Here is a 19,057-nt window from a genome sequence, read left to right as displayed (position 1 = left end):
AGTCCACTACCTATTCCACGTGAATATCTTTGAGACCAAACTACTAATGTTTTACAATTCAAATTTTGAGACAGAAGAAATTAGTTTAGGATAATTTCGCATCTTTTTATGTGCAGAATCATTGGCACATAGTTAATATGGTAAATGCTGAGTGTACATATTTCTAGGATTCTACCTATCTGTAGTGTGGCTAGCCAGTTCGCATTAGTCGCGAAGATGCGTTTTGCAATTTTGACTGTGGCCAACTCTGATAAACTGTCAAAACTATGGGAACTCCGAACCAAATCTAATTTCGGCTGATAACGTCATATTTTGCGATACGATTGTTGATGTACAATTTTCTCTCCAATTCTCTACTAGTTGCTGACGATTACCTCTGATTAGTGTCAGCCCAAAATATTCCGGTTCATTTCAATATGAATATACTACTCAATTGAATTTTGGAGACTACTTGAGTATTTTTCACACCATTCATTTAATACTTCCGCTTGCTGTAGTTTTGACATGATTTTGAAATTGCTAATTTTACTTAAATACCCAATGGTTTACCTTTCCGTCCTTGGATAAATATTCAATCTGTTAGTGCTATCATTTGCGAATTTATACATGCGGACGCAATCGCTTAAGCATGGAACATTCGAGACGTTGTCGTATAACTAATCGTGTGTTATACATGCTTCTGTAGCAGTATTTTTTGCTTCATTGCAGCAAGAGATCCAAGACGCTTTGAAAAAAGTCTGCCTCGTATTGCCGTCAGAATTCAAGTACGCCTGCAACAACCTCATCACGCAGGGAGGTCAAATATTGATCAACGAGTTGGTTAAGGGGATGGATCCCGGCGTTGTGTGTAGTCGCATTAAAGCGTGCCCGGGAAAAAGCGAAATCATGAAGGTGATTTAGTGTTTCATTGAATCGCAATCTCGTGGTGTTCTGAACGAACGGAATTCAAAATGGATACTGAATTGATATTGCGTATATATTAAATCAATATGTTCGAGTAATTCAACATCGGTACATTGATTGCTCTATGACACCAATTATCAATAGCAATCAAAATACTATCTGGGGATAACTTATCCATTTTAAATCTTATTAACTGTAGGAGCCGAATAGTAAATTGGGCACTAATTCTACTATACTTTTACCAATATGTTACTCAATCCGTTGAATTAAATTAAATAAAAGGGGGGGGACTAAGTCAATCTCTCATTTCCACTATCATCATTTAAAGCAGTGGTTCCCACCCTTTTTTCACTCATCGTCCCCTTGTAAAGCTCGACACAAATTTTCGTCCCCCAATATTTACGTATCCGAAAAAGAGTTAATATACACGGGAAATTTATTCACCTAGGTCCGATCGCTTCTGAGTTGCCCAAAAAAAGGTCATTTTCCGTGCAGGTCCTCGGGAAACCGGTTTCCGCGTCTATACCTTTCAATCAATTTACCGTGTTTTTGGTCAACTTTCGCGTCATCTGCAGAATAAGCCGTCTTAGCGTGCATTTTGGCCGTAATAATCTCACAGGACGTTCTGACATTTTCGCCCTCAGTCACCCCCTTCGGTATTTTCGCCCCCTTGTTTCTAAAAATCGCCCACTGGAGGGGTGCGATATCGTCTACGTTGGGAACCACTGGTTTAAAGTCAATGCTTAAGAAACACAGTGCACAGTTAAATTATATTCTCATAGTAAACTACCTTACAGTAAGGAATATCAAACTAAACCTAAATAATTGACTTCAACTCTGGCTAGTCACAGTTATCTACAACTAATTCCTATATACAAGCATCACGATCGTATTAAATAGGATATTAAGATAATAAATGAACTGTTGTCAGTAATGGGTTCGGTGTGATTTCAACTACATATTATAATACACCACAGATGTCTCCAGAAGCAGAATGCGACGTCTGTCAATTGGTCGCTCTCGGCGTGGACATACTTCTGACGCAGCAACCAGTTGTGGTGGGTTTTAGCAATCACGCTTATGATATTTGTATCAAAACGCCGGCTTTGTCGATTTCCAGGACGAATTGAACAAAGCCCTCAGCGAATTCTGTTCGGTCGTGCCGAAATCGGCGAAAAACACTTGCCTGGATCTCGTCGGAAGACTGGCCATTAACATCGTCATCCTCACCGTTGAAGAATTGAACCCGTCCGCTATCTGTCCAGATTTGGGATACTGCGCTCAATCTGATGCACAAGCTGTCAAGGTTTTCAAGAATGGATTTTGGTCAATTATTTATGATTAGATTGTCGCGATTGTGTCTTGAAGGTTTCGGACGACGTGTCGTGCGAAGTGTGTAAGCTAGTGGCGACAGAGCTCGATACCGTTTTGAAGGAGGACGCAACCGCGGTATGTATCGTTTGTGTATTGGCGGCGAGCGGCATTGGATAAGTGAGGATGATATTAAATAATAATGCGGACGGCTTCCGGAAAGGATGGCAAACGTAAGCGGCGGAAAAAAACATATTTGCGAATGATCCGGCCTGTTTAGACCGGAAGTGATGTAAAATGTTGCACGAAACGCACCGATTGCAAAGAGGCGCATTCCGCGCCCAGCCTAGAGAGGCCTACGCCCCCTCCAAGTTTTGAATTTTGGCGATGTGACATCACTCGTTTTCGCTGCGTTGCAGTGGGTATTCGCAACGCAGTGTTGTTATTAAGAATACGTTTCCCCACGAAGATTTTCATCGTTAATAAATCTGTTGTATTTCTAGTTTATTATCGCGTCATGCAATGTCTTCATATTCGTTATTCATAATCATTTCCAAAATTTATTACGCTCCATAATTTTCGACCGTGTCTCGTCAGATGCGAGCGTTATATATTTAGAACATTCAAATGTAATAATAGAAATTAGTTTTCTATGGTTACTCGTGGTCTCCCTCTTTTCTTGTTATGTTGCTTGAATCATCCAATATAAAGCCGCGAAAGCAGACCCCCCCAGAAAGAACATATATATAGTATAGGAATATTTAATTAGTCCTATGTTGTTATTCATTTTTTTTATTTAATTTGTCTCTGTTCTGCCGTCACCTGTGCGTTGTTACATGACGTTTGCGAGTCTGTTTAGCTCGGCGGTTTGCCACCTTGCCGTTTTGGTGGGGATCGCGAAGCTGATGACCTTTATTATTAATTAATTTTTTATTGATCAGCTTCCGAAATTAGCCTTGAATGTGTCTGCTCAAAGTTGCTGGTCTTTTTTTAGTAACGAGCTTCCAGAATAGACCGTAAGTTGGTGTGGCGAAAGTGCCGACCTTTTTATTTTTAATGATCACGTGATCAGTCACAAGTATCTTCAATTCCCCCGTTTTTTTTTCAGGCTGAAATTGAGAAAGCCTTGATGGACGTATGTCTCGTATTGCCATCGTCCGCACGTGAGGAATGCGACACCTTGATTACCAACTACGGCCAGGCGATTGTAGATATTCTGGTATCCGAATTAACCCCGTCGCAGCTGTGTCCGGAACTCGGCTTGTGTCCAAAAGAGCTCGAAGTAAGCGGGCTGCTTGTCGGCGTATTTCGTGATTTTTTTGTTATCATACCTTCCTATGTTTAGCGAATTCAATTCGTCGGCGAATGCGAGATTTGCGGTCTGGTGATGAAAGAACTGAAGACTATCATTGGCAAAGAATCGACTGAGGTATAGACACAGTCTTAGAATTATGTGACATATTGCAAACACATGAATCAGTTTTGTGACTTGTGTACGACGTTATATTAACTACTATACGACATGCACCCTTCCTCATAAAACAATGGAAGTGTTTGGTTTCCAAAATTGTAATACATGGCAGGGTCGAGGTCGAGCAACCTTTCTGAAAATCGGGCCTGGTATAAATAATGCTGTGAAACTAGATGCCGTACGTAAAGTTTCAAGCATAGATGCGAGGCTGTCATCTCTTCATGAATTAACTTACTTGTTATCCCAATAAAATCAAGAGAAAAGTATTTTCAGGTTATCGGACAGATTTTGTCGAGATATTCATATGCAAAGTTATATCCGTATTTCAGTGTTATTTCTGTCGTTCTCTGAGTCAAACCGATCTTAGTTCAAACGTATCCGACCAAGATATATCGGAAAGGTATTGAGCGGGCCCGCGCACAATCCAAAATAGGCATAGCACAGTTGTAAAGCTGGTTTTGCCTAAAATATAAACCAAAAACGTCCAGGTAGAAGTAGTCAAAAGATGTTCTCTGGAGTTAGTACTGCAAGTATGGAAAACCTACTTGAGTACTCCGGATGAGTACAAGTACTTCGTTACTGACCGTGGTCTTAGCATAAATGGTGGGTATTCACACCCCTGTATCCCTGATATGCGGGTGTGAATATCCACCCATGGAACACTAAGCCAACCTTGAGCCTGTATAGTCGCACTGTGACTACATTACCGCATACGCCTTCCATTCTTATGTAGCAAGAGATTCTGCGAGCCGTTTCCGAAGTGTGCGACGTGGTTCACGGGCAGTTACGAGCGCAGTGCGGCGAGTACGTGAGGGATTACGGGTCCGCGGTGGTTTCGATTCTGGTCGACGACTTCGTGCCGGATAAGGTGTGCGCGACGCTGGGAATCTGCCGGAACACGGCCGTTGCGTATCCTCCGAGAAAGGTTTGTCGTCCATGTTGCCGGCGATGTCAGTCTGGCGATGTCAGTTGGGCGGCTAGAGAATTTTCGGCTTTTTAAAATTGGAATCGGAATTGCTGAATTCGCACAAACTTGGAAATTGAATTAAATTCCCAATTATAAACAAATACAACGATAATAAAGTTGAGCTCATATTTCGACCAGTTATTATTAGACAATTTCACTCAGAATAGGGATACGACTTTTTTCTTTTATGGTACCCAAATTGTAAAAAGTGGGTGGTTTTACATTTAAACTGTTCAGTAGAAGTGGAGTATAGAAGCCTAAATACATATCCACATGAATAAGTAATGAACGTAGGCAATATCTACTCGAGTACTGTGAAATTGTTGAAGTACCTGTTTACTGACCACCTCTGACCATGTCATAGTAATGTTATATCTCCGATTAATTCGGCGACAAAACGCCGGATAGGTTATTTCTTAGTACTCGATGAACACTAACATCTTTGTGAAATTATGCCGGATTAGAAAGTGGGCTGTACGGTAATGTAGCGCTGTAACCTACTAGTGATAAAAATTGGTCCCGCTTTTGACTAACGAAACTGTTGTAAGCCATCTCCGCAAAGATTTGAACGCAGTATGAAAATAGACAAGCTACGTTAACGCAAATGACTTGAAAACGGCACCGCAAATAACGGGCTGCTTTATGATTCAGCTTCACGTCGGCGCGAACGACAGATGTCCGATCTGCCGAAGTGTCATCCACACTCTGGACGAATTGCTGGAGAAAAACGCGACCCGGGCCGCTTTGGATAAAGAATTGCAGAAAGTCTGCAACTACATGCCGACTTCCGAAGTTTCAGAGGTGACCAACGCATGGATTGTTGTGTAATTGGAGCGCTTCTCAATGTTTGGAATTGTATTCAGTGCGACAGCTTGGTTGGAGAATTCTATCCTGTCATCATGCAGTACGCTGAAAATATTTTGGATCCGTCTTTCATATGTCAGGTAAACTGCTGATAATCGACGCTTCTGATAGGTACAGTCATCGTCGGATACTTTTCACGCGTTTTTTATGAAAATTTCACTCGTAAAAGGGACGTAAACTTGCCCCAATCTATTTTCTACTTTTCAATATTCAAAGTGAAAAAAATATATAGGTTGTCGATACGATCACCAGAGACAATATTCAAAAAATGTAGCGGAACGTAGCAGTGTGAGCTTTACTTTGGAATGTCTGTTAACTGATCCGCGCATGGTTATTCCGGTCGTAGAATTTGTTACATTGTGTAGACGTATCTGATTTAACCATAGCTCCCTCAGGCAAGACATTAGTAGTCGTGCATCATAAAACCCCTACATACACATTATGCAAACCCTTAGACATTTTGGGCTTCATTGAATTACCGTCCAGTCATGCATTTGATCTTTGGTGACTCAAAATTGACTGGAATTGACCTGAGAATTTGAAGTCGCCGTTCCCAAGCACTGAAGACAAAACAAACTCACTTACGGTACTGCGGCGAGTACAAATTTTTCGCTGCTGGCTACTGTTACCCCAAACATATTGCCTGGAACAATTCTGGGCATATGTTACCTTTGTTGTATTGTTCAGCATATGAAGCTATGCCCGACCGATAATTTAACCGATGACTGCAGGCAAGGTCCGTCGTATTGGTGTCGAGACATTGTGACCGCTACCAAATGTGACGTAAGTTCATTGGCGAAATTATAGTACTTACCACTTCTATTCAACTTTGTCGATTTTGTGTTCTTTTTTTCAGGCGTTTTCTCATTGCGTGGATCACGTTTGGGACGAGAGAACGATTCAGTGAATTCTGTCGGCGTGGAGACGATTTAATTTGACTGATTTTACTTTCTGAAACTATGCAAACGTAGCGCGCTATGCACCTAATGTTTTGAAACTTTTCTCTTAAATCAATATATCTTGTGCCGCGAATTACTGTTGGTTAATGGTTACGTGTGGACTGCGTTGGTTTTGCTGGAGCTGGATGAATGCGGCTGTGGGTGTGACAGGCAGAGCTGAAAAAAAGTAGTAATCTTTGCCATTCAATTAGATGGCGACTGTGTACGAAGGTCTCGCTGCCTCTCGTCTTTATCGTTGTCAGTACCGGATTTTCACTGGCGTGACAAACAAATGACTCATGACTCGCCTCATAATGTCTCTTAAACTTCTCCAGGAAAAGGCTCATTTTAAAGTGGCGATTCCGTCCCGGCTAAGAGTCGATGGAGTAGTCTAAGCATGATGGTGCGACCTGACCGTTTTTTTGATTACATTAGTTATTCCCGGAATTGTGGCGAGATAGCGTAGTCCATAGTGGTATAATCCACCTGCAACACCAATGGGTTACGAGCTTACGACCGAGGTCGACTCTAGAATTGCGGCCTAAGTGTTGGAGATTATCTAGGCTCCTCCTCGCCATCTCATCCGTGTAAGCGGTGTATTATTAAAACCTACAAGTGGGCCGCGCAAAAACTCGGCAGCTACGGAATAAAATGAAGAAAGTTGGCCTGGTGTAAATGACCAGACCATAATTGTCGACTAACACCATGAATACCACAAACAAAGTCCCGGAATTGGACTGCGGATGCGGACAATTTTGTAGAATATAGTCGACAAATCCTTCACGTCGACTATGATGATGACACAATTGATGACAAATATTTCGCGTCGATTGATAACACAATTGTGATGCCGACAACTGTATTCTAATTGTCGCCGTCAATTCCGTGCCAGAGTTCAGTATAGTATGAATTCAGGCATCGAAACGTGAGCATGAGCAATTGAGCATAATGCATACACCCGCATTCTTATCATGACCTGCAAAAGCTCTGTTGGTAGTGATAATAATCAACTATTATTATTGTTGATTTCTGTAAACCAGCAGGCTTTGTGACGTAGTTCGCATAATAGTCTTTTGGGTCACAACAAAATTCAGCTAGTTGAATTCAATAATTCTACATACCACAAATTGCATCCTAATCCGATATAGGCTATTTGAAGTTGTCAGTTATCACACTATTCCAGGGATTACTCTCTCAATAAGAATAATGAATTTCAATAAAACAAACGAAATAGACTTCAATCAGTTAAATTTTGGTAGGTGTTTTGATACCAGTTTGCTGTCGCCACCCACAACACGTTTATCGATCGATGTGTCAAAGTCTCGGTAACTGAGACATCGTTTGTTGATGTTACCGTTGCTATCTCTGTTTTCTCATAGATGACTATTCCCGATACCTCTATGGAGGTCATTAAATTTTCATGCAACGCGAAAGGGGGTCTATTAAATTTTTTAAAGGGATAACGCTGGCTGCGTTTTCTCAACTGATGCGTAGATGTTGGAATACATTCATGCAGAGAATACTACATGTGAGGTTGTGCGAATTCCGTGGTTTCATTTTCATTTATAATACCCGATGAAGTGAAGGTTCGTGTTATTCCATGTTGGGTTTATAGTCACGACTGTAGGGGAACTTGTAAGATAAAGATGGCGTCTGGCATGTCATGGCTCGGGTGGCACAGATCGAATTTGAGTCTTCGCCAGGGCACGATGAACATGAACAATCCCAAAGTGGTGTTACTTGGAAGACAACCTTACTTGCCAGGTGATAAAATTCAGGGAAAGGCTTCGTGGGGATTTAGAAATAATGTGAGCGTAAAAGGTAAGGATGTTAAATTGTTCATTTGGGGCGATGTAGAGATATATCACAATTATATAGGTGCATAACCTGGTTCGGGATTTTGATTCATGGCTTTTAACCGAATAATGGTGGCATTTAGACAAATGAACACTGCACACAGTGCACGCCGTGTAGCCTACAATGATCTTCACTTTATCGTGCGAATATCGAATGGATTTGAGTATCTGTCGGATATATATATAACTTTTATAACATATGGGCATAATAAAAAATGGAATCGGGATCTAGTCAGCGGCGCGTACTGAAAAGTCAAATCCGTGGCATTTAGATCTGAAAGTGTCTGGTAACGGCATTCAATAACATATTCATATTGTGGCGTCATAAAATTTCCAAATTTAAAATTTTGAGAGCAAAATTTCTCGTTTTCAGGTCAAAAATACTACTTATGACATTCGAAATATACCTTTAATCACAGTTACCGTGCGAAACATAAAATGTGTACCCGTTACAACCCTGTGTGCAGATACAAAGCTAAGCGTGCATGGGGCCTGTAAAGTCAAATGGATTGTCGGATTCGGCGAGAACAAAATGGTGTTCGAGTCGGATGAAGCTTATTTCGACACCGCCGTCTTCAATGACAGTAAGTGAAATTTTATGAAATCGTAGTTGTAAAACAATAATGCTGCATTCCTGGACAAAATTTAAAAAAAAGTGCGTTTTTGCATGTTGTAACTTAGGGATGTGCAGAATCAGAGTCACGTTGTTCTGTATTTGGATCTAATATACGCGTTGATAAAACTGAATCCGTCTCCACTTCGGGTCCTGTTTGAAAATTATATAAAAGGGTTTACTGGGAATCGGTGAATCGTGATTTCACTACTAAACTTGAATTTAAATGAATCTACAGGCCATGTATATAATATCATATTTCACTATCATGCTTCACATATATCATCTTCATTTAAAAGCGCTGTGAGCAGCGGGTACCATACTTCTATCTGGATTTTACTAATCAATCAATCAATCAATCAATGATGAACAACCTTCTTGTAAATTAATGCTCGCTAATTCTGTCATAAGTAACAGTATATAGGCCATACTAATTTACGTTAAAGTTTACGTTCTTCATTCTCACGACAGTCTATACCAGGGGTGGCCATAATCTTTTCAGCCAGAAGGCCACAATCGATTGACGAACTATTGCGGGGGCCAATAGCCGCGCGATGCGCGAAAATTGTTCGAAGTTCATCGGTCAATAACATTGTCACTTGACTATATCGCGGGCCTACTGTATATCGCGGGGCTCGGTTGGCTAGGACTCGACTATTCGGCGCCTGGACATATCGATATCGAAAGCTTCGACCAACATGCGTCAATCATTTTGTGCCTAGGCTTCATAGTCGACGGTCTTTCTGCAAGCGCAAGGTCGCATATGCTGAACGACACTTTGGCTCGTAATCGTGAATATAGTTAGACTCAATCTGATAAACTAGCCTAGGAGTTCTTTCACTTTCACAAATGGGTAACAATATTAAAAGCATGAAATCAAGTGACAACGTGTTGCGCGAAGCGTGTAGAAAATTTCTACTTTTGATAAATCTATCGCAAATTATTCTGCTTTATTGTAGTGTACGAAGATCTACCAAAATGTGACTGACTCATGGATCTGCCAATGCGTCGTAACTGATATTTTAGTCATCATATCTCTAGAGTTGCGGCCAGACTAATCAAATTTTTGGTTGGCCTTGCAAGTTCACAATCTGTGCAATCCATTTTGATAATATTACTAATTTCGGAAATTACCTCGCGGGCCACTCAAAACCTTCTCGCGGGCCACATGTGGCGCGCTGGCCACGGGTTGGCCGGCCCTGGATACAGCAGTATACTAATAATGATATAATATATAGGACTGGACACGATACCAGATGCTTGTTTTCACTGATGTGGTTTAATAAACCATTGCTGAGTGTAAGCATAATTAACTGGTCCAATTGGATCCATTTAATCACACACCGTGTGTCGGCTAATATAGGCGTATGTACGACGTACGTAAGTACATTAGGGCTCTTCAAAAATGACTTTTTTCTCAAATTGTACTGGCTACTTGATAAAATTGTTAGGTTACCTAATTTAAGCCTACACACAAAATTTGGTTCAATTCCAGCCAGTAACCGCTTTGCTACAGGAGAATAAAGTTTCTAATTATCATCTAAAAATGAATAATAAAAAATTTGAAAATTTTCTGTTCACCCCATGAAAGTCTTAGGCTGTCTATAGAAAGGATGCTCACCAAATTTGGTTCAATTCCAACCAGTGGAAGCGGAGTTATTGCCGTCGAAAAATTTGGATTTGAATAAAATAGTATTTACGGTGAGCACAACTATAATAAATAAACAAAGAATTGGTCACCGTAAATACTATTTTATTCAAATCAAAATTTTTCGACGGCAATAACTCCGCTTCCACTGGTTGGAATTGTACCAAATTTGGTGAGCATCCTTTCTATAGACAGCCTAACACTTTCATGGGGTGAACAGGAAATTTCCAAATTTTTTATTATTTATTTTTAGATAATAAATAGAAACTTTCTTCTTCTGTAGCAACGCGGTTACTGGTTGGAATTGAACCAAATTTTGTGTGTAGGCTTAAATTAGGTAACGTAACAATTTTATCAAGTAACCAGTACGATTTGTGAAAAAAAAGTCATTTTTGAAGAGCCCTGACGTACATTGTACTGTACAGTGTACAATGTACATGTACAATGTACATCGAATACATTATGTATTGGACGATAATTGTAATCACATATGCCAATTCACACGTCCTATATTGTGCAAGTTCTGTGCAACATATCGATCAGAAACTCATTCGTTCCCATATAACGGGGAAAGGTAATTTAACACTTTGACAGTAATGATATAGCCTACTATATGGGTGTTTCGCTGATGCGTCAATCTCCGCGTATTTGCAGTTTAAAAGAATAATCAAAGTCGAGTTGTAATAGTGGCGTGTGGACTGAATGATATTGACTACGGTGTAGTGTTGAGGCCATACATTGTAGATTACGTTTTTTTACAGTGGGGATAGTTTTCATAATTTATTCATGCGTCTTGATGGAAACCCAATACTGAGCTTCGGTCACTCCTCGTGTTGGAAAGCAAAGGAATTTTTGTGATTATGGATAACTAATCTGGTCACATGAACTTCTCTTTTGACTATGTAGATAACCATAACATGGACTGAAATTCGGTGCTCTTAGATTATAACAAGTTATGTAAATTGAATATTGCGGTCACTGTCATGGAACGATCAATTGAACGCCCGTGATTTGGATTTTAGGCAACACGGAAGAGAATTTGCTTAAAGCAAGCGAGCATGAAATAGAATTTGATTTCACGCTTCCACGGAACATCCCGTCGTCTTTCCAATGTAAGTAAGTACAAATATGCAATATTAATACGTATCCGCGGCACATAAGAAAATCCGTCACAATATCGCATTACCTCTAGCGGACATGACCGGCTAAGTTACTTCACGTATTCATAATAATCCAATAACAGTTGCATGTGTGTGTCAAAAAAAAACGAGACCGACTGTACGGCAATATAGGATTCCCTGCTTAATTTGATCAATTTTTACAGCCAAAGATGGAAATGTATCATATATCGTATCGTTGACGGTTTTGTACTCAGATGGGCGGTTGACATTCAAGGAGACATTCGATTCTACATTTCTTGTTAAAAACCCATATGAATACAGAGGGCCGGAAGTGAGCAGTAGGCTAGTGTTGTTCGCAGCAGCCTGTTATATGATATATGATTTGGTCGTTCCCTCAAACAGGCTCCTATCGTACTTTCTGCAGCAGAGGATTATGGATTGTGCGGGAAGAGAAACGTAATAGAATTCGATATATCGACAACTAAAAATAACTATTCTCCTGGCGAATGTATATCTATCAACGGATTCATCGACAATCGCAGGTGCAATGTACAAGTACAGTACATATGTATAAGTAGCCGACACATTGGCGTCTGACCTTGTGTTCTAGTGACAATGTAGCCGGATTCGTATTCATGAATATTTAACTTGAAAATGACCCATCAATATCCTTCAATTCGCCACAACCGGTAATGGGTTGTGTGTATGTCACGGATATCTTGACTAGGTAGCCTAAACCCTAGATATGCCTGGTAAATGTAGGCCTATACTGCAGGCATATTTTTAAATAATGCAATTGTTGATTTACTGTTTTTGAAGGCATTTGAGACTATTTGATACATGTTAATCAGCTTGCATATATAAAATTGCTCTTTAATCTTCCTGAAATTTTTCTCAGTGTCGCGCTGGTAAAAATACCACTGATTATATAATGTCAAGTTTTCACATATCTTATGCCATTGCCCGGCTCTAGAAAAGTGTATTGTAACATTTCATAATTATATGGACGGGCTTTTCAGCAAAAAGAAACTCAGTTGCGTCAAGTTGATACTAACGCAACGAATCACATACACTGTGTCTTCTGAGCTGTCTCAACACCAAGAAACGAGAACTAAAAGCAATATTGTCGGGACCTGGCTGAGCGGAGAAGTGAGGAGTGGTTCCAAAATGACTTTTGACAATCAAGAGACGATGCGAGTTCCGGATGTGGTTGAATCAGAGCTGACGAATTGTGAGGCTATCAATACGGAATATACTCTGAAGGTAAACGTGGCTTTCACAGTCTTGGCTATCAATATTGCTGTTTCCTGCGGCAATGGCACACATAATGGTCGACAGTTTATTTGCATTAGCTAATTACTTCGATCTGAACGGTATACTGATAGCTGCAAAATATACTTCAATTGCAGTTTGGCGTCAAATTACCCGGTTTATTGTCACGGGAAGTATACTCCGATTCGGAAGTGGTATTCATAGGAAACAATCAGATTGGTATCAAGTCAACGGAAACAGAATCAATCGCAAAGCGACAAGTTTACGTGTTGATGAAGAACGGCTCTTTCATGAGGTATAGCCTAGCGAGATATAGCTATATCATTTCATTGACTGTACAATACCCATATCAAACTGCCGGACGGCCTTTTAAGCTAAGTAAAACGAAATCTGTGTAAAATGTACAAAAATTGCAAAATATATTCTACTTCACGCCTACATTATATATAGACAAGGCATATATACAGTGGTTCTGAACATGTTTGACCAACCGTAACCCCCTGAAAGGGAAATAGTTCTCGGCACTCTAGCAGGTCGGGCATACCCTGAGTGCAAAATGTGGGAAACTGAGGACTAAAAAATATCGTAAACCTACGTCATATCACTGTTTCCCCACACTTAGAAAAAGGACAGCAGCACTTTCGGTCAGGTAGCAATATCATGGCCTCACTGCTGGCAATGACTTTCCGAATGATACTCAGAATTTAGATGTCCTTAATTTTTGTTTTATGTCGCTGGAAACACTCCATCTTTACCTCATTTTCTCGCGGCACCCCCGAACCGTCCAATTGGCACCACGGTTGAACACCACTACTGCGTTAATAGGATATCTAACTAGACGAGTCGCCATGTAGCGTTGATTTTTCTTGTCTGGCGTTTCATTTGTCTGCGGAGAATCAACGTGATAAATTTGTTCCATCTTCTCTTCATCGTTTATTTCTGTTTCAGACTGTGATGCTCTGATCGACGATGGGAAGGAGTTTAAACGAACGTTTCTTTCTCTATCATGAACTATGTGCGCTTGTATCATCGCGGTGGACTGTCCGTCGAGGCGTATTCTCCGCCGAATTAATGCTCTTATGGATAAATAAATTTACGTAGTTCAACAGCAAACGAAGAAGGCAAATGTGATTTAATAAGGACAATGAACTCTATCACAAGGTCGGCGGGGTCTGTCTCTCCAAGTCCACATTGTCTATATCAGTGGTTCTTAACCTTTTTTCCTCCAGCGCCCCCTTTCAAAAATTATCGTGCTCCAGCGCCCCCCAACCTCATATTTTAAGGAATGTAATAAAGACAATGAGTAAGAGGGAGGACCGTAACAGCACTTCGTCAACCCCCTAAAAACGATTGCCTTTCGCACCCATAGCGTGATAAACCAAACTTCTGAGGGCTTCGCCCCCAAGAACCCCGTAGCGTGATTTCGATGGTCAGCAAAGTTTGTGTGGCCTGGTCGCCCTAGGTACCAAAATTTTCTCTAATGCATGAATGAATAGGTGGTAGTTACATATATAAGCCGCTATAAACTTTTTATCCTCTCAGCCCACGAAATCAGATTTACCAGTAGCGCTGAGTGAGCTGTTGTATGGGAAAATAAAGGGCACGTAATTAATAATTAAACATATTTGGGCGTGTCCGTAGGTACAATTAATTCGTTACTAGGGACGTAACAGCACTTCGTCGGCCCCCCCATAAAACGTTGGTCTTGGGCCCCCATCGGGTGATACACCAAACTTCCGGCGGGCTTCACCCGCAGACTCCCCTTCTGCTATCCGCTATTTGCTGATACTAGTCATCTACATTGGGTGTCCATTGTCCATTTACTGAGCCAGATATTATCATCTAGACGCGCGAAGCGCGAAAAGTTTCAATAATTAATGATTGAATCGGTCAATATAATCGGGAATTGCATGTATATTGATATCAATTTTTATGCTCTCTCTTCTCACGTTACCAGATTTACCGGTAGAGCTGAGTGAGGTGCAATGTTCCCTCTAAGCTGCGCACGCGCGCAGTGCTGACACGGTCTCTGCGCACAGAAAATCTACGTTGCGCACAACAAACCCGAAGTTATGACCTTTTTTAGCCGTTACACACTGTTGTGCGAGGGCCTGCGCAGTGAGTTGTTGAGTGTGCGCAGACTCATCAAAACGTAGAGCGAACATTGTGAGGTGTCTTGGAAGCTGTAACTAATAATTAAACATATTCGGGCTAGCGAACCCGTTGGTATGACTTCGTTGCATGATGTTATTTCGTGACCTCCTGTCTGCTATATCAAAAAATATAGAATCGCCCAACAGGGATATCGCCCAACAGGAATATCTAGTTTTAGATATCCCTGCCGCCCAATCGTACTAAACTGAAAGACGCACACTATTTCAAATTGGTATTTCTTCACTGGCATATAATTTTTCCCCGCCAGATGGAATTCCTCTTCTGGGGTTCAGATTGCCAAGACAGGAACATTCGGTGCCAGTCATTTAGGCGCCCATGGACAATTAAACCTATATGTCTTTTGTAGGCTATATATAACGAAGTTTTCGGTGTAAATTTGCTCTGAATACTCATCAAGGATATGTCCTACCACCACATCATCTACTGCGATGCCATTTTTCTCCAGCGCCCGCCATACCGCCCCCCTGAGCCCAGCGCCCCCCATTTTGCCCCCTGAGCGTTTCCGCCCCCGGTCAAAATCGCCAGCGCCCCTTGGGGGGCGCTGGAGGCAAGGTTAAGAACCACTGGTCTATATTGTCCAATGTCCACGCATAAATCTAGTAAATAGCTAAGGTGAATTATAAGCACATCTCGTTAACGAATTTATTACCAATGAAGAATTTCATACCGTTATCTGAACGACATGCAACGATCGTCAACGTTTTCATTGTATGACGTTATTATTCAACACCATTATCTATCTTTTAGGGCAGTGCTTCCCAGCCCTTTTCGGATCGCCACTCACTTTTATTGTAAGTTTCATCGTGCGACCCACAACCAAACGAATGAGAACGTAATTCAACACACAATAATGCATCGTGTGACATTGCGCGAGAATTCGGGAACGCGAGCGTAGCAAGAAGACAAAAATAATACACGTAACAGTTGTTGTTTATGGTAGCCTATTTATTGTTTTTTTTTCGGCAGAAATATTCATTTACACCAGGCCGATATTTTTTATTTTGATTCCGTAGCTGCCAACTTGTAGCACGGCCCACTCCTATAGGATTTTTTAAGACACTGCTTAGTGCTTTCGCGGATCAAATGATGAGAAGATAGGGTTACCATATGTCCTCCTTTAGGAGGATTCATCTGCCTTTTCCAGGAAATCGAAAATGCCCTTCTTTTTAAGAATACGTTCTCCTTTATAGCTTTGACAGCCAGGCTAACGGACAGGCAGAGCTAAAAAAACTCCGTAGATGACGCAAAATCTGCAATGCGGATGTTCGTGCGGTTATTTCGGGAGTATATCTGGCAAATAACCTTTTTTAGTAAACACAACATGATGTCCCATAAATATTATTGAATCGCCACTTTTCTGATCCGGTAATCTGATCTTTGTATTTTGCAAAAGCGTCCAGCTTCCCGGATCCCAAAATATGGTAACTCCAGAGAACGAGCCTAGAAAAACCTTCAACATTTCGAAAGGGATTCTGGAGTCGAACTAGGTCACACTCGAACGTGCAATCTATTGGTGTTGCAGCTGTGGACTATACCATTACACGAACGCTGTCTCGCCACTCCCGCTTCACTGATCGATGCAGTTTTATGACGCCCTATTTTCGTTTATTCAATCTCGATGTGAGAATCTCAAGTCTACCTTTCTCACGTCAGATCTAACAGAGTACACAAAAAATCTTTAATTTATATCGTCTTATAATGTCGTTATTTGTCTTTATAATTAGAATGAACTACTAAATCAGGCTGAAACATCAGCTTTAAAATAATAGATCATGCAGGGATATCTAAATAAAGGACAAGAAATAAAACTAGGTGGCAGGTGTCGGAAGGCCAGGTCGTTATATCAGATCGTGGTCCAGTAGAAGCAAGCTGCTTGTATTGCGGCTTGAATTTGGACATGCTTGACATCTCTCGGATAACCGTCGAAATACTGTTCCACAATTGACGCCCGGCATTCTTGATTGACGAGCTCTGTATTTTCTTGTAGTTCATGCCTATAGTATGGTAGTTGGACAACAAGGAAGCGCGCGTGTTACAGCCTACTTATACGCAATGTTCCCTCTAATTTTACACTAGTCTGCGCGCACTCACCAACTTACTGCGCGGTCTCTCGGAAAACAGTGCGTAACGACTGAAAAAAGGTCATCACTAGGCTTTTTTGTGCGCAGCTTAGATTTTCTGTGCGCAGAATCAGTGTTAGCACTGCGCTATTGCGCACGCGCGCAGCTTAGAGGGGACAGTGCTCATGAGCTTTTGATTCACAGGTGAAGAAGTAGCCTCATTAAACTTTTTGGGGCAGTGACCGAAATGGAACCAATACGTAAACTTGGGAATTTCGAGTTTGGTCGTATCCTTTATATTTAGGACAACGCAAATGTTATAAATATATAGCGGAAAGTAGCGTCGAAGCCGGTAGAACAAACGACAGTGATAATTGTGATTTTAGAAGCTATTTCTTACTTTTTTTTTCTTTATCGGGTCTTTTTTCTCGGAGATTTTTTATCGCCGTAAGAACAGCGACACGAGGGAAGAGGAGCCCGATGGAGGGACTCGATGCTGCTTAGACGGCTTAGATGGTGCCGACGCTCGGTCATGAGCCACTACGATATACCCCCGTCTATTGCTGCGCTGGAAATAGGTTAAATTTTTATCTGATTAAGACACATACAATGAACAATGCGATGTAATGAACAGAGACGAGGGTGCCGAACGACCAGTTGAGGCCTCTTAAATTGGCATCCACCCCGACCTAGTGTCAAATGTCATAGTACTTTTTCGATGTTAATATATTCCGCTGCTCTTTCTTTCTCTTTCCGTTCCCTGTGAGTGCGTTTTTTCATCGGATCGCTCCTGGGCTTTTTTGACGACGTCAGAATCGCGACGAGAAGATGGGAGAGAAAAACCTTCGACGCGGAATCTAGGGTTACCATATTTTGGAATCGGGAAAGGAGGACACTTTGTTCAAAATTTTCAAACTTTGATTTCCGGAGGAAAATCCAGAAAAAAACGGTTGACTTAAAAAAGGTCAACCTTCCAGAAATACAGTTTTTCTTTCACATTTTACGCTGTTTGCCCAGAATACGCTCGTCACTTTCGTTCGAACCACTATCTATACCCACTATCTTAGCACTAAAAGCTGTAAATGAGGATGAATTGCCAAAAAGGAGGACACTTATAGTCGTCCTCGGAGGACATTTTCAAAAACCTCTTTACATCGCATAGGCCAAGGTGGGTGTCTGATTCCATAGACTACTCCAAGTCGCTTCGACACCTTCCTATCTTTTCATTGTATCGCAGTTTTGGGGTGCATTTAACTGATAAAAATTTCTAATAAACCAATGATCTAATATCCCTTATTTTAACATTCATATACAAAAATTGACAGTACCTATTCACAGAAACAAACAATTGTCGTTTTAACGGAGTATATTGGTATAACGCCATTTAAATATTATTCGATAAGGAGTTGGTAAACCTTACGTAATTATCTGAACTGAAACCCGATAAGACCTTTGTGAGTCGTATATTTTATCGTGTGAACGTAGATAACAATTTGGCATGTACTTTCTCGTGGTTGTGAGAGACGGTGATTCAATTCATGATATTTCGCTGATTCGGAAGTCCGTTACTTTGTCGTACGTGATTCAATAAAGTTACAAGTCGTGGAGACAGAAACAAAATATATTCGTCAGTGTGATCCATCGAATACGTGTCCAATAGACAGGCTTCGTGGTACGTCAGCCAACAAGGCCGTACGGCGCGGTTACGCCGGTTCGTCGAACGAAAGAAGAAACACGCAGCGAATTGTAAACGCAACCTTCTTGGAGTCAATAATACATCTTGGAGTCAGATATACAATTATACAACTACAAACATTCGCTCTGCGTTAAAGTCGTCTATCATATTTTAAGGCATAGA

At 41.0% G+C, this 19,057-nt stretch overlaps 3 protein-coding genes across 10 annotated transcripts in view; 2 read left to right on the top strand and 1 right to left on the bottom strand.

Moving 5' to 3' along the window:
* LOC145445763 (uncharacterized) overlaps positions 1–6,548 on the top strand; it is a 41,579-nt gene extending 35,031 nt beyond the window's left edge. For 7 of the 8 annotated variants that reach the window (XM_080323892.1, XM_080323891.1, XM_080323896.1 and 4 more), the window contains 11 exons: positions 709–891; positions 1,881–1,961; positions 2,024–2,209; positions 2,272–2,352; positions 3,323–3,496; positions 3,560–3,643; positions 4,419–4,610; positions 5,304–5,453; positions 5,516–5,596; positions 6,204–6,299; positions 6,373–6,548. In XM_080323892.1, the coding sequence (XP_080180018.1) occupies positions 709–891; positions 1,881–1,961; positions 2,024–2,209; positions 2,272–2,352; positions 3,323–3,496; positions 3,560–3,643; positions 4,419–4,610; positions 5,304–5,453; positions 5,516–5,596; positions 6,204–6,299; positions 6,373–6,423 (1,359 nt within the window). In that variant the 3' untranslated portion in view covers positions 6,424–6,548. The remainder of the gene's footprint in view (positions 1–708; positions 892–1,880; positions 1,962–2,023; positions 2,210–2,271; positions 2,353–3,322; positions 3,497–3,559; positions 3,644–4,418; positions 4,611–5,303; positions 5,454–5,515; positions 5,597–6,203; positions 6,300–6,372) is intronic. The other variant, XM_080323897.1, reaches the window with a different exon arrangement.
* LOC145447388 (U3 small nucleolar RNA-interacting protein 2-like) overlaps positions 1–19,057 on the bottom strand; it is a 186,837-nt gene that overhangs the window by 61,268 nt on the left and 106,512 nt on the right. The gene's annotated exons all lie outside the window — the stretch shown is intronic.
* Positions 7,938–16,825, top strand: LOC145447059 (arrestin domain-containing protein 5-like). Its single transcript, XM_080325490.1, has 8 exons — positions 7,938–8,275; positions 8,778–8,894; positions 11,594–11,683; positions 11,896–12,023; positions 12,095–12,234; positions 12,712–12,955; positions 13,102–13,259; positions 13,913–16,825. Exons 1-8 carry the CDS (start codon positions 8,101–8,103, stop codon positions 13,917–13,919), a joined length of 1,059 nt encoding a protein of 352 aa, XP_080181616.1. The 5' UTR covers positions 7,938–8,100; the 3' UTR covers positions 13,920–16,825.

The sequence above is a fragment of the Botryllus schlosseri genome, chromosome 9 (assembly GCF_051294905.1).
Source record: "Botryllus schlosseri isolate E-star chromosome 9, Bs_hap1, whole genome shotgun sequence".
In the NCBI taxonomy this organism is placed as follows: Eukaryota; Metazoa; Chordata; class Ascidiacea; order Stolidobranchia; family Styelidae; genus Botryllus; species Botryllus schlosseri.
This window is presented reverse-complemented; position numbering and strand designations above follow the sequence as displayed.

Excerpts from the sequence above, each read along its gene's own strand:
- LOC145447059 (XM_080325490.1), top strand. The coding sequence starts at position 8,101 with ATGGCGTCTGGCATGTCATGGCTCGGGTGGCACAGATCGAATTTGAGT. Across the intron at positions 8,895-11,593 it reads CACCGCCGTCTTCAATGACA|GCAACACGGAAGAGAATTTG; the intron begins GTAAGTGAAATT and ends TTTGGATTTTAG. Across the intron at positions 12,956-13,101 it reads ATACGGAATATACTCTGAAG|TTTGGCGTCAAATTACCCGG; the intron begins GTAAACGTGGCT and ends CTTCAATTGCAG.